At 51.2% G+C, this 12,094-nt stretch overlaps 1 protein-coding gene across 1 annotated transcript; it reads right to left on the reverse strand.

The window, feature by feature from the left end:
* Window positions 1–10,618: 10,618 nt before the first annotated feature.
* On the reverse strand, window positions 10,619–11,830 carry LOC120999396 (alpha-1,6-mannosyl-glycoprotein 2-beta-N-acetylglucosaminyltransferase-like). Its single transcript, XM_040430278.1, has 2 exons — window positions 11,808–11,830; window positions 10,619–11,297 (listed from the first exon to the last, which is right to left on the reverse strand). The coding sequence occupies exon 2, from the start codon at window positions 11,216–11,218 to the stop codon at window positions 10,619–10,621; it is 600 nt and encodes a 199-aa protein (XP_040286212.1). The 5' UTR covers window positions 11,219–11,297; window positions 11,808–11,830.
* Window positions 11,831–12,094: the final 264 nt, after the last annotated feature.

Genomic DNA, 12,094 nt, shown 5'->3' on the forward strand with positions numbered 1-12,094 from the left:
GCTGTCATATAGCTTAGATACATATAGCTGTCATACAGCTTAGATAAATATAGCTGTCATATAGCTTAGATACATATAGCTCTCATATAGCTTAGATACGTATAGCTCTCATATAGCTTAGATACGTATAGCTGTCATATAGCTTAGAGACATATAGCGGTCATATAGCTTAGATACATATAGCTGTCATATAGCTTAGATACATATAGCTGTCATATAGCTTAGATACATATAGCTGTCATACAGCTTAGATACATATAGCTGTCATATAGCTTAGATACATATAGCTCTCATATAGCTTAGATACGTAAAGCTCTCATATAGCTTAGATACGTATAGCTGTCATATAGCTTAGATACATTTGTGGGAGGAGCTGAGCGAGGAACAGAATAGGCATGCCTACGTACTATCCTGACCTAACTGGCTGGAGTGTGCCCGGCGCCAGTGACGAGGTACGGCCTGAATAAGTGGGCAAAAAGAGAACTGGCACATTGCAAGGTATAATGCCAAAGAACAAAAGGCTCTGGAGATCTCAGCCCATGGATTTGGAATGTACCTTGCGAAGCAGGACGACCGCCAACGACCCATCTTGCGGATGACGTGCGCCGGTACCTAATGACTAGATGCTGTGGAAGCGTCCCCTATATGAAAGGAGTGCCCGGATATCGTGCTAGGGTTGTACCCCAATCCTGCGGCTATGACAACTCTGCGGATCGGGATAAGCCAGAGACGAAAAAGAAAGAGAACACTAAGAAACAAAGAAAGAAAAGAGAGACCCCAGAAGGAAAATCCCAATGATCAGAATGGACTTTAGAGCTGACTTCCCTTAGAATCTGCATATCATCTGCATTCTCAGGTAAAGTATAACTTTAATATGTGTAGTATTGATTGAATTATTTGGCTTGATATTTAGTAACTCCCCGCATTAGTGCGGATGTATAATGTTAAAAGTGCTACATCAATATTATCACTATTCAGTAAAGATGCATATTACTGAATAAAAGATCTAATATTGATATATATTGGAGAAACTCTCTGATTGGAATATTCAAATTCCATAGTAATATCAGGCCTGATAATTTATAAGTTGTGTAGCAATACTACCCGATATTCGAGATTGGTCATAGTTTGAGCAGAGCAAGGGTTCGTATCAATGCTTATCACTATTACGTTTCTGTGTATAATCAACTGATAACTCCAAAAAAAACTTTGCAAGTCCAGCTTCAGTATGCAAGGTAAGAAAACTTTATTCCAGCGGTTTTAAAACTTCCAATACACGGATATCCGTGAATTGGAAATTTTAAAACCGCTGGAATAAAGTTTTCTTACCTTGCATACTGAAGCTGGACTTGCAAAGTTTTTTTGGAGTTTTCTACTAATAGTGCAATCCAGGCGCTAGGTCTGTGCTCGTGGCAAGGAGACACAGGTGAGAGCTGCCTTTTCTTTCAATAATCAACTGATAGTATATCGCATAATTGTGGTTGAGACGGTTGTATTAGATTTTATGTTTGAGAGGTAATATGGAACGCAGGTTTTTGTGTTAGTGCCATCTAGTGGCGAATTTAGGGCACTGCATATCACTGCGTGTTATTGCATATTATTGAATTTTATACTGATTAAGCTTTGATTGTATTTTAAGTTATTGTATAATAAATCATTTATATTTTTGTACCATGTTTTACTGATTGCACAATATAATTAAATTAATGCCAAACTCTTTCTGAGGTGTTTTATATGTCCACCCCTAGGATCAATTCCCTTTAAAAAATTTCCTTCGATCATTTCGTTTATATAAAGCATTTGCTTTATAGTTCGGACAGTAATACACTCGTATGATCTATCCGAGTGTATTACTGTACTGCGGCGGCACAAAGCGCATGGCGTCATAGCAACCAATGACGCTGTGCGCTCCTGCACTAAGCAGGATGCCAGTCCGGTATCTCATGGAACGTGTTCCATGGACCTGTGAATAAAGCCACAGGCAAGGACTCCATAGTAACTAATGTGTAGCAGCCTTGTGTCACTCAGGAGGACCTAGGCTGCTACACACTGCATCCAGCTCCCCTGATCCTCCCTCCCAGTATTTTACCTCCCAGATGCCATGGGCACATGTAAATGTATGCTTTCAATGTTATTATGAGCAGGCGCCATATTTAAAGCATGTTATAGAGCAGGGGGAGCAGAGGCAGCATGTTATAGAGCAGGGAGAGCAGAGGCAGCATGTTATAGAGCAGGGGGAGCAGAGGCAGCATGTTATAGAGCAGGGGGAGCAGAGGCAGCATGTTATAGAGCAGGGGGAGCGAAGGCAGCATGTTATAGAGCAGGGGGAGCGGAGGCAGCATGTTATAGAGCAGGGGGAGCGGAGGCAGCATGTTATAGAGCAGGGAGAGCTGAGGCAGCATGTTATAGAGCAGGGAGAGCGGAGGCAGCATGTTATAGAGCAGGGGGAGCGGAGGCAGCATGTTATAGAGCAGGGGGAGCTGAGGTAGCATGTTATAAAGCAGGGGGAGCGGAGGCAGCATGTTATAGAGCAGGAGGAGCGGAGGCAGCATGTTATAGAACAGGGGGAGCGGAGGCAGCATGTTATAGAGCAGGGGGAGCGGAAGCAGCATGTTATAGAGCAGGGGGAGCGGAGGCAACATGTTATAGAGCAGGGGGAGCGGAGGCAGCATGTTATAGAGCAGGGGGAGCAGAGGCAGCATGTTATAGAGCAGGAAGAGCTGAGGCAGCATGTTATAGAGCAGGGGGAGCAGAGGCAGCATGTTATAGAGCAGGGGGAGCAGAGGCAGCATGTTATAGAGCAGGGGGAGCAGAGGCAGCATGTTATAGAGCAGGGGGAGCGAAGGCAGCATGTTATAGAGCAGGGGGAGCGGAGGCAGCATGTTATAGAGCAGGGGGAGCGGAGGCAGCATGTTATAGAGCAGGGAGAGCTGAGGCAGCATGTTATAGAGCAGGCGGAGCAGAGGCAGCATGTTATAGAGCAGGGGGAGCAGAGGCAGCATGTTATAGAGCAGGGGGAGCGAAGGCAGCATGTTATAGAGCAGGGGGAGCGGAGGCAGCATGTTATAGAGCAGGGGGAGCGGAGGCAGCATGTTATAGAGCAGGGAGAGCTGAGGCAGCATGTTATAGAGCAGGGAGAGCGGAGGCAGCATGTTATAGAGCAGGGGGAGCGGATGCAGCATGTTATAGAGCAGGGGGAGCGGAGGCAGCATGTTATAGAGCAGGGGGAGCTGAGGTAGCATGTTATAGAGCAGGGGGAGCGGAGGCAGCATGTTATAGAGCAGGAGGAGCGGAGGCAGCATGTTATAGAGCAGGGGGAGCGGAGGCAGCATGTTACAGAGCAGGGGGAGCGGAGGCAGCATGTTATAGAGCAGGGGGAGCGGAGGCAACATGTTATAGAGCAGGGGGAGCGGAGGCAACATGTTATAGAGCAGGGGGAGCGGAGGCAGCATGTTATAGAGCAGGGGGAGCAGAGGCAGCATGTTATAGAGCAGGAGGAGCGGAGGCAGCATGTTATAGAGCAGGGGGAGCGGAGGCAGCATGTTATAGAGCAGGGGGAGCGGAGGCAGCATGTTATAGAGCAGGGAGAGCTGAGGCAGCATGTTATAGAGCAGGCGGAGCAGAGGCAGCATGTTATAGAGCAGGGGGAGCGGAGACAGCATGTTATAGAGCAGGGGGAGCGGAGGCAGCATGTTATAGAGCAGGGAGAGCTGAGGCAGCATGTTATAGAGCAGGGAGAGCGGAGGCAGCATGTTATAGAGCAGGGGGAGCGGATGCAGCATGTTATAGAGCAGGGGGAGCGGAGGCAGCATGTTATAGAGCAGGGGGAGCTGAGGTAGCATGTTATAGAGCAGGGGGAGCGGAGGCAGCATGTTATAGAGCAGGAGGAGCGGAGGCAGCATGTTATAGAGCAGGGGGAGCGGAGGCAGCATGTTACAGAGCAGGGGGAGCGGAGGCAGCATGTTATAGAGCAGGAGGAGCTGAGGCAGCATGTTATAGAGCAGGGGGAGCAGAGGCAGCATGTTATAGAGCAGGCTGAGCGGAGGCAGCATGTTATAGAGCAGGGGGAGCTGAGGCGGCATGTTATAGAGCAGGGGGAGCTGAGGTAGCATGTTATAGAGCAGGGGGAGCGGAGGCAGCATGTTATAGAGCAGGGAAAGCAGAGGCAGCATGTTATAGAGCAGGGGGAGCGGAGGCAGCATGTTATAGAGCAGGGGGAGCGGAGGCAGCATGTTATAGAGCAGGAGGAGCTGAGGCAGCATGTTATAGAGCAGGGGGAGCAGAGGCAGCATGTTAAAGAGCAGGCTGAGCGGAGGCAGCATGTTATAGAGCAGGGGGAGCTGAGGCGGCATGTTATAGAGCAGGGGGAGCTGAGGCAGCATGTTATAGAGCAGGAGGAGCTGAGGCAGCATGTTATAGAGCAGGGGGAGCAGAGGCAGCATGTTATAGAGCAGGCTGAGCAGAGGCAGCATGTTATAGAGCAGGGGGAGCTGAGGCAGCATGTTATAGAGCAGGGGGAGCGGAGGCAGCATGTTATAGAGCAGGGAGAGCGGAGGCAGCATGTTATAGAGCAGGGGGAGCGGAGGCAGCATTTTATGCAGCAGATGCAGCCTATTATAGAGCAGGGAAAGTTGAGGCAGCACATTATAGAGCAGGGGGGCTGAGGCAGCATGTTATAGAGCAGGGGGAGCTGAGCAGACTGATAGATTGGTGGGAATAGATTCAGTATAACCTGTATTTTATTCATTTAAATTCCTCCTTATTCTGGGCTTTGAAGATCAGGAGGCGGTCCTATCAGCGATTAACGGAAGGCTGTCAATCACTGATAGGACCGCCTCCGGAACTTCAAAACCCAGAATGAGCAGGAATTTAAATGAATAAATTACAAGTTTTACTAATCTTTTCGGACATGACTTTATATCAATCTGCTCAGCTCCTCCTGCTCTATATGACAGGTTCCCTTTATGTGAAGCTTTTCACATAAGGAGTAGCATAAATATGAAGTTCTATTCTGCCAGATTTCGCTCCTGCTGGTGTCTAGGAGGGGAAGGGCTATTAGGCTGCTTAATGCAGGGAGTACATCACAGTGCCCACATAGGACGGGTGCTATTCCTTCTCAGCACTCACACAGGAGGGGTGCCATTACCTCACAGCGCCCACACAGGAGGGGGGCGCAGGAGTGGTGGCGTCCCTTCTCAGCACTCACACAGGAGGGGTGCCTTTCCTTCACAGTGCCCACACAGGAGGGGTGCCATTACTTCACAGCGCCCACACAGGAGGGGGGCGCAGGAGTGGTGGCGTCCCTTCTCAGCACTCACACAGGAGGGATGCCTTTCCTTCACAGTGCCCACACAGGAGTGGCACTGTTCCTTCATATCGCCCACACAGGAGGCGTTCCATTACTTCACAGCGCCCACACAGGAGGGTGACGTTCCTTCACAGCACCCACACAGGAAGGGTGGCGTCCCTTCATAGCGCCCACACAGGAGTGATACTGTTCCTTCACAGCACCCACACAGGAAGGGTGGCATCCCTTCATAGCGCCCACACAGGAGTGGCACTGTTCCTTCACAGCACCCACACAGGAAGGGTGGCATCCCTTCATAGCGCCCACACAGGAGGGTGGCGTTCCTTCACAGCACCCACACAGGAAGGGTGGCGTCCCTTCATAGCGCCCACACAGGAGTGGTGCTGTTCCTTCACAACGCTCGGTGCCATGCAAATAATCCCCTTCACCTAGTGCTAACCAGTTGACATTAGTAATATTGGTGGTCTTTTGGGCTCCCTCAGGCACCAGGTGCACCTACCACCTCTGCAGCTAGGCCCAAGACTGTAGTCCACCCCCCAATCGTCATGCAATGATAGGATTGTTAGGTAAGGACAGGCTTTGTCTTTGGGAAGAAAGCAGGATCAGTTGGGAGTTCTCCTGTCTGTTGCTTTTGTTTGTTCCTGGAGATCAGAAGATCCAAGGGTCGCTTATCTCCACTGCACTGAGGTAACACGGCCGGCCAAGATGTATTTTCATAAACAACTGCCAGGGCCCCATACACACCCTACATGCATCGCCCTGCCAGAGGCATTTATATCAGTTCTTCAGGCTCCTCCTCTTTATTCAGGCTCCTCCCCCCCCCAGACCATGTACAGTAATGCCCTCGTTTTCTAACTGGTGGTTCACTTACTTGTAGATTATAATCTTTGTTATAAAATCTATCCATGCAGTTGTGACAAACTGCCATTTGCCACTGGGCATTGTAGAGGACTTATGGCTAGCCTCCTGCCCTACGACTATGGCCCCGGGACATGTTGCCCTTCCGGAACAGTGTGACAGAACTGTGCCGCATGTCTGGACTGTTGGTGGGACCGAACGCGGTCAGCGGTGTTTCTGTGGAGCTGGGTATTCTGTGGAGCTGGAATCGGATGCACAGATACACGAACGCCGCTGACTCTTACCTTCTTCCATACTGAACTTTCAGCTCCAGAGACTAAGTCCCGTTCGAAGATGTCCTTTTTCTGCATGAAATTGACCGACCGCACAGCCCAAATCTATGGAAGTGTTTTGGGCAGGAAATTGTGCTTGCGGTCGGTCATAAAGGACTTCCACTAAACTTTTGATCCGCTGGAGGGATTTGTGTGATTTTTGGAAGTGTTTATGTTTGATGTATGCTGAGTTTAAATATGTAATTTTTATGGAGATGGAATGTATGGTTTTAAAGTTACAGTGTATGTTTAAAAACTGTATTTTTACTGTCTGTGATAGTTATGTTAATCCATAATTATATCCCAGACAGAAGGGAGGATTTTGTGTATTCGGGTGGGGATTCCTCTCCTATTGTTCCCGCATGTGTATTGGTGATCTCCCTTTGTCCTAGGAGATAATTGAATTGCACTTCGGGTGTCTCCAGGCAGAGAGGAGGAGACCATGATGCATTGTGGGGACCTGCATAAATACGGGCGGGTAGCCCTCAATAAAGAGTTCATGCTCAGTTCATGTTTTTCTAACCCTTCAAAACGCAGCCTCGTCTCGTTATTGGAGGGAATTGCTGCATCACGCTGGGGATTGCTATGCTCTGCATATTCCCTGGAGGAGAGATCTTTCCCACACGGTCCTGAATGCTGGAGGTTCGTTCAGGGTGGAAGGAAGACGGCGCGGCTCCAGTTAAGCTACGGCGGTTGTGGAGTCTGTGGTGCTTGTGGTGTCCAGTGCGGTGCTTGTGGTCCTCGGCGCAAGCTAGGAAGCGTCCATTAACGGAAGCGGATCCGTTACATTGGTGGCAGCAGTGGGATGGCTTCCCTAGTGCGAGGAGCAGCATCCTGGGAACACCAAGCAAAACTGGACTATTGGTATAGTCACGTACGGTTTGACGCTATGCTGAAGAGGCGGTTGGCTATCTACGGGCCCCACCTAACAGAGGAAATTGTACCGGAAGTGAGGAGATAACTGGCGGAGTATCTGCAGCAGGAAGCAGAATATCGGGCAGAGATAGCGAAGTATTCCGTCCCTGCGCCCCAGCAAAAACGTGAGTTACAGGGGGCCGAAGGTGTCGTCCTTCCCCCCCAGCGGCAGTGTGAACCCCAGAGGGCCGAAGGTGTCGTCCTTCCCCCCCAGCGGCAGTGTGTACCCCAGGGGGCCGAAGGTGTCGTCCTTCCCCCCCAGCGGCAGTGTGAACCCTAGGGAGCTGAAGGTGACGTACTTCCCCACCAGCGGCAGTGTGTACCCCAGGGGGCCGAAGGTGTCGTCCTTCCCCCCCAGCGGCAGTGTGAACCCCAGGGAGCTGAAGGTGGCGTCCTTCCTCCCCAGCGGCAGTGTGTACCCCAGGGGGCCGAAGGTGTCGTCCTTCCCCCCCAACGGCAGTGTGAACCCCAGGGAGCTGAAGGTGTCCTCCTTCCCCCCCAGCGGCAGTGTGTACCCCAGGGAGCTGAAGGTGTCGTCCTTCCTCCCCAGCGGCAGCCTGTGTTTCAGGGAGAGGAGCGAAGGACCCTCTCTCCCCAGCGGCAGCTTACCATAACAAGGGGAGACACCAATCGCCCAGACGGCGCAGATGGGACCGTGGTCTCTGCGCCTGACCTACCGGGATGCTGGACAGCCTGTCCAAATCCCCCACTACCCTCACCAGGACAACAGGAGGAGGGGGTAAGTACAAATTCCCCTCCCCAGTTAACTCCTAACGTGGCCTCAGGGTTAACAGAGGCAATGTTAACCCCTGCTGACTCCCATGTTCCTCTGGCTACTGAGCCGGACTATGGTCTCAGCACCCCAGCAGAAGAGCTGGCAGCTGGGCAGAGTGCAGTCAGCCTCTGCCCTCCCTCAAGTCCCCACGGCATGTTGCCCCATCACCACAGAAAAATACCCAGGTGCAGTAACTGTTTCTTGTGGGTGGGTCACCCTTGTACCTGTTTGTTGTGGGTGGGCTACTCGGGCATCTGGTTACTGTGAGTTGGTGGATCGACTAACGGAGGCACTGACCGACAGAAGGTCAGGTGCCTGGTTAGTCTTCCCCCCAAAGGGGAGATGTGTGACAAACTGCCATTTGCCACTGGGCATTGTAGAGGACTTATGGCTAGCCTCCTGCCCTACGACTATGGCCCCGGGACATGTTGCCCTTCCGGAACAGTGTGACAGAACTGTGCCGCATGTCTGGACTGTTGATGGGACCGAACGCGGTCAGCGGTGTTTCTGTGGAGCTGGGGATTCTGTGGAGCTGGAATCGGATGCACAGATACACGAACGCCGCTGACTCTTACCTTCTTCCATACTGAACTTTCAGCTCCAGAGACTAAGTCCCGTTCGAAGATGTCCTTTTTCTGCATGAAATTGACCGACCGCACAGCCCAAATCTATGGAAGTGTTTTGGGCAGGAAATTGTGCTTGCGGTCGGTCATAAAGGACTTCCACTAAACTTTTGATCCGCTGGAGGGATTTGTGTGATTTTTGGAAGTGTTTATGCTTGATGTAAGCTGAGTTTAAATATGTAATTTTTATGGAGATGGAATGTATGGTTTTAAAGTTACAGTGTATGTTTAAAAACTGTATTTTTACTGTCTGTGATAGTTATGTTAATCCATAATTATATCCCAGACAGAAAGGAGGATTTTGTGTATTCGGGTGGGGATTCCTCTCCTATTGTTCCCGCATGTGTATTGGTGATCTCCCTTTGTCCTAGGAGATAATTGAATTGCACTTCGGGTGTCTCCAGGCAGAGAGGAGGAGACCATGATGCATTGTGGGGACCTGCATAAATACGGGCGGGTAGCCCTCAATAAAGAGTTCATGCTCAGTTCATGTTTTTCTAACCCTTCAAAACGCAGCCTCGTCTCGTTATTGGAGGGAATTGCTGCATCACGCTGGGGATTGCTATGCTCTGCATATTCCCTGGAGGAGAGATCTTTCCCACACGGTCCTGAATGCTGGAGGTTCATTCAGGGTGGAAGGAAGACGGAGCGGCTGCAGTTAAGCTACGGCGGTTGTGGAGTCTGCGGTGCTTGTGGTGTCCAGTGCGGTGCTTGTGGTCCTCGGCGCAAGCTAGGAAGCGTCCATTAACGGAAGCGGATCCGTTACAGCAGTGTTCTACTACTGTCTGTACTTATACACTGCAGAGCTGAAGTGTAAAGCATGAGGGACAGTGGAGCCGCTAGAGACATTTATGATAAACAGGGTGTATTTCAGACTACTGAAGTCCAGATGTCCCTGAATAAATAGCAGATGAGAATCACCTTGGGGCAGAGACATCGGCTTCCACACCACATATCGGGGGCAAGAGGTAACTGCTAGCGTTGATCGAGTACCAAAGTGCTCGGGTGCACTGGCTGAACACATCGGTATGCTCTACCATGCACAATAGAAGTCAATGGGAGAACCCCAGGCACCCCCTGCTCAGAAGAGAAGAGGGCATCTGTTTCACAAAATAAAAGTTAACAATTGATGGAACAATTTGGAAGATGATCAGTCTAAGACTTAACTTTTAATAGATCTGCAGATAGAAAAATAGGTCCCAATAATAAGATACTAAGATATAAACTCAATACATCTATGGAGTATTAGTAGGAGGTCCTAGATACATTATAACACTTAGTGGCCAAGAGTAATTAAGATATAACCGTACAGTGCTCGGCGGCACTTCAAGTCTAACCATTGGTCCTACCGCTCCAGTAGAAACGATCCTTGTCCACCAGTGGCCTCGCAATGGTAGATGTCGTCCGAGGCTAAAGAGGATGACAAGGAAGGGTTAGGGAAGCTGGCTACCTTGCCCTGGATTGCCCTGCAAGGTCCTACACTAAACCCTGATCACCTAGTCACGGACCCCCACGACCAGGTGCTACAGGAACCTAACCCTGGAATTGTGCGCCCTAGTAGGCCCTCTCCTGCCTTATCCCTACATGCACGTTTCGCATCAGGGGAAACGCAAGGGAGCTGACAAGCTGATGACCTTAGAGCTAGGTTTAGTAGCAGAGGGTGATATAGTTAGAAATGCTTCCCACAGGGCTGCCACGACAGCCCGTTCAAACCTATTGGTACCAAAAGAGAAAGCTGGAGATGATAAAAAAAATCAGGTTAATTGCCACATTTGATGGTTGTGCTGACCGTACAATATGGATTCTCGTGGAGCATTGGCCCATTCTCTTAATGGACCTGGACATCAGGGAGGCGATACATGTGTAGGCTGTCCGGGTACTTGGCATTGCTGCAGCCTTTGAGAAGGGCAGACTCCTTGGGTATATCCTGTGGGCAGTCGGCAGGGTCGCTGCCAGGAAACTCATCTGGATAGAAGCTCAGGCTGTATGGGAAGTAGACTGGCAGCACCCGGAAGAAGTTTATGGACGTCATGGAGCGGGCAGCCTCCGGGCACGGCTGCTGCATGCTCAGCACCAGTAGTAGGCGGCTAGTGGCACCCGGGCCAGCGATCTGCAGAGACTCAGCCAGCAGCTGCAGCCGGGACCCTCTGCCCGGCCCTCCTCGGACCTGCACCACCAGCACCAGCTCATGGGGACCGGGAAACCGCTCTGCATTGCGCATCGGCTGCCGGAGGTTGTTGCGGTAGGCTGCCAGTCTCCTCTGTAGCGGAGCGCCACTTGGCAGCTGGAAGCCGGAGGGATCCTTCTCGCTGGGCGGCTCTGTGGGCGACGGGTCATCCAGGCGGGAAGATGTGAGCAGCAGCCAGGTGCCGAGGGCCAGGAGCAGCAGCAGGGCGGCGATCTTCTTCTTGTGTAGGGTCAGCCGCATGGCAAGAGCTGGGTGCCAACTGGGGGGGATGCAGGACTGAGCCCTCTGCCACCAGACACCAACTGTGCCCCTCTACTATCTCACCCGAGCCCTCATCACCCACTATATACCCCTGTGCCCTATATATCCCGCTATATATCCCTGTGCCCTACACACCTCACTATATACCCCTGTGCCCTATATACCCCGCTATATACCCCTGTGCCCTATATACCCCGCTATATACCCCTGTGCCCTACACACCCCACTGTATACCCCTGTGGCCTGCACACCCCACTGTATACCCCTGTGCCCTACACACCTCGCTATATACCCCTGTGTCCTACACACCTCACTATATACCCCTGTGCCCTACACACCTCGCTATATACCCCTGTGCCCTACTCACCTCGCTATATACCCCTGTGCTCTACACACCCCGCTATATACCCCTGTGCCCTACACACCCCGCTATATACCCCTGTGCCCTACACACCCCACTATATACCCCTGTGCCCTACACACCCCGCTATATACCCCTGTGCCCTACACACCCCACTATATACCCCTGTGTCCTATATACCCCACTATATACCCCTGTGCCCTACACACCCCACTATATACCCCTGTACCCTACACACCTCACTATATACCCCTGTGCCCTACACACCCCACTGTATACCCCTGTGCCCTACACACCCCACTATATACCCCTGCGTCCTATATACCCCGCTATATACCCCTGTGCCCTACACACCTCGCTATATACCCATGTGCCCTACACACCCCACTATATACCCCTGTGTCCTACACACCCCACTATATACCCCTGTGTCCTACACATCTCACTATATACCCCTGTGCCCTACACACCTCGCTATATACCCCTGTGTCCTA

This window comes from Bufo bufo, chromosome 4, assembly GCF_905171765.1.
Source record: "Bufo bufo chromosome 4, aBufBuf1.1, whole genome shotgun sequence".
Lineage (NCBI taxonomy): Eukaryota > Metazoa > Chordata > Amphibia > Anura > Bufonidae > Bufo > Bufo bufo.

Excerpts from the sequence above, each read along its gene's own strand:
- LOC120999396 (XM_040430278.1), bottom strand. The coding sequence starts at position 11,218 with ATGCGGCTGACCCTACACAAGAAGAAGATCGCCGCCCTGCTGCTGCTC.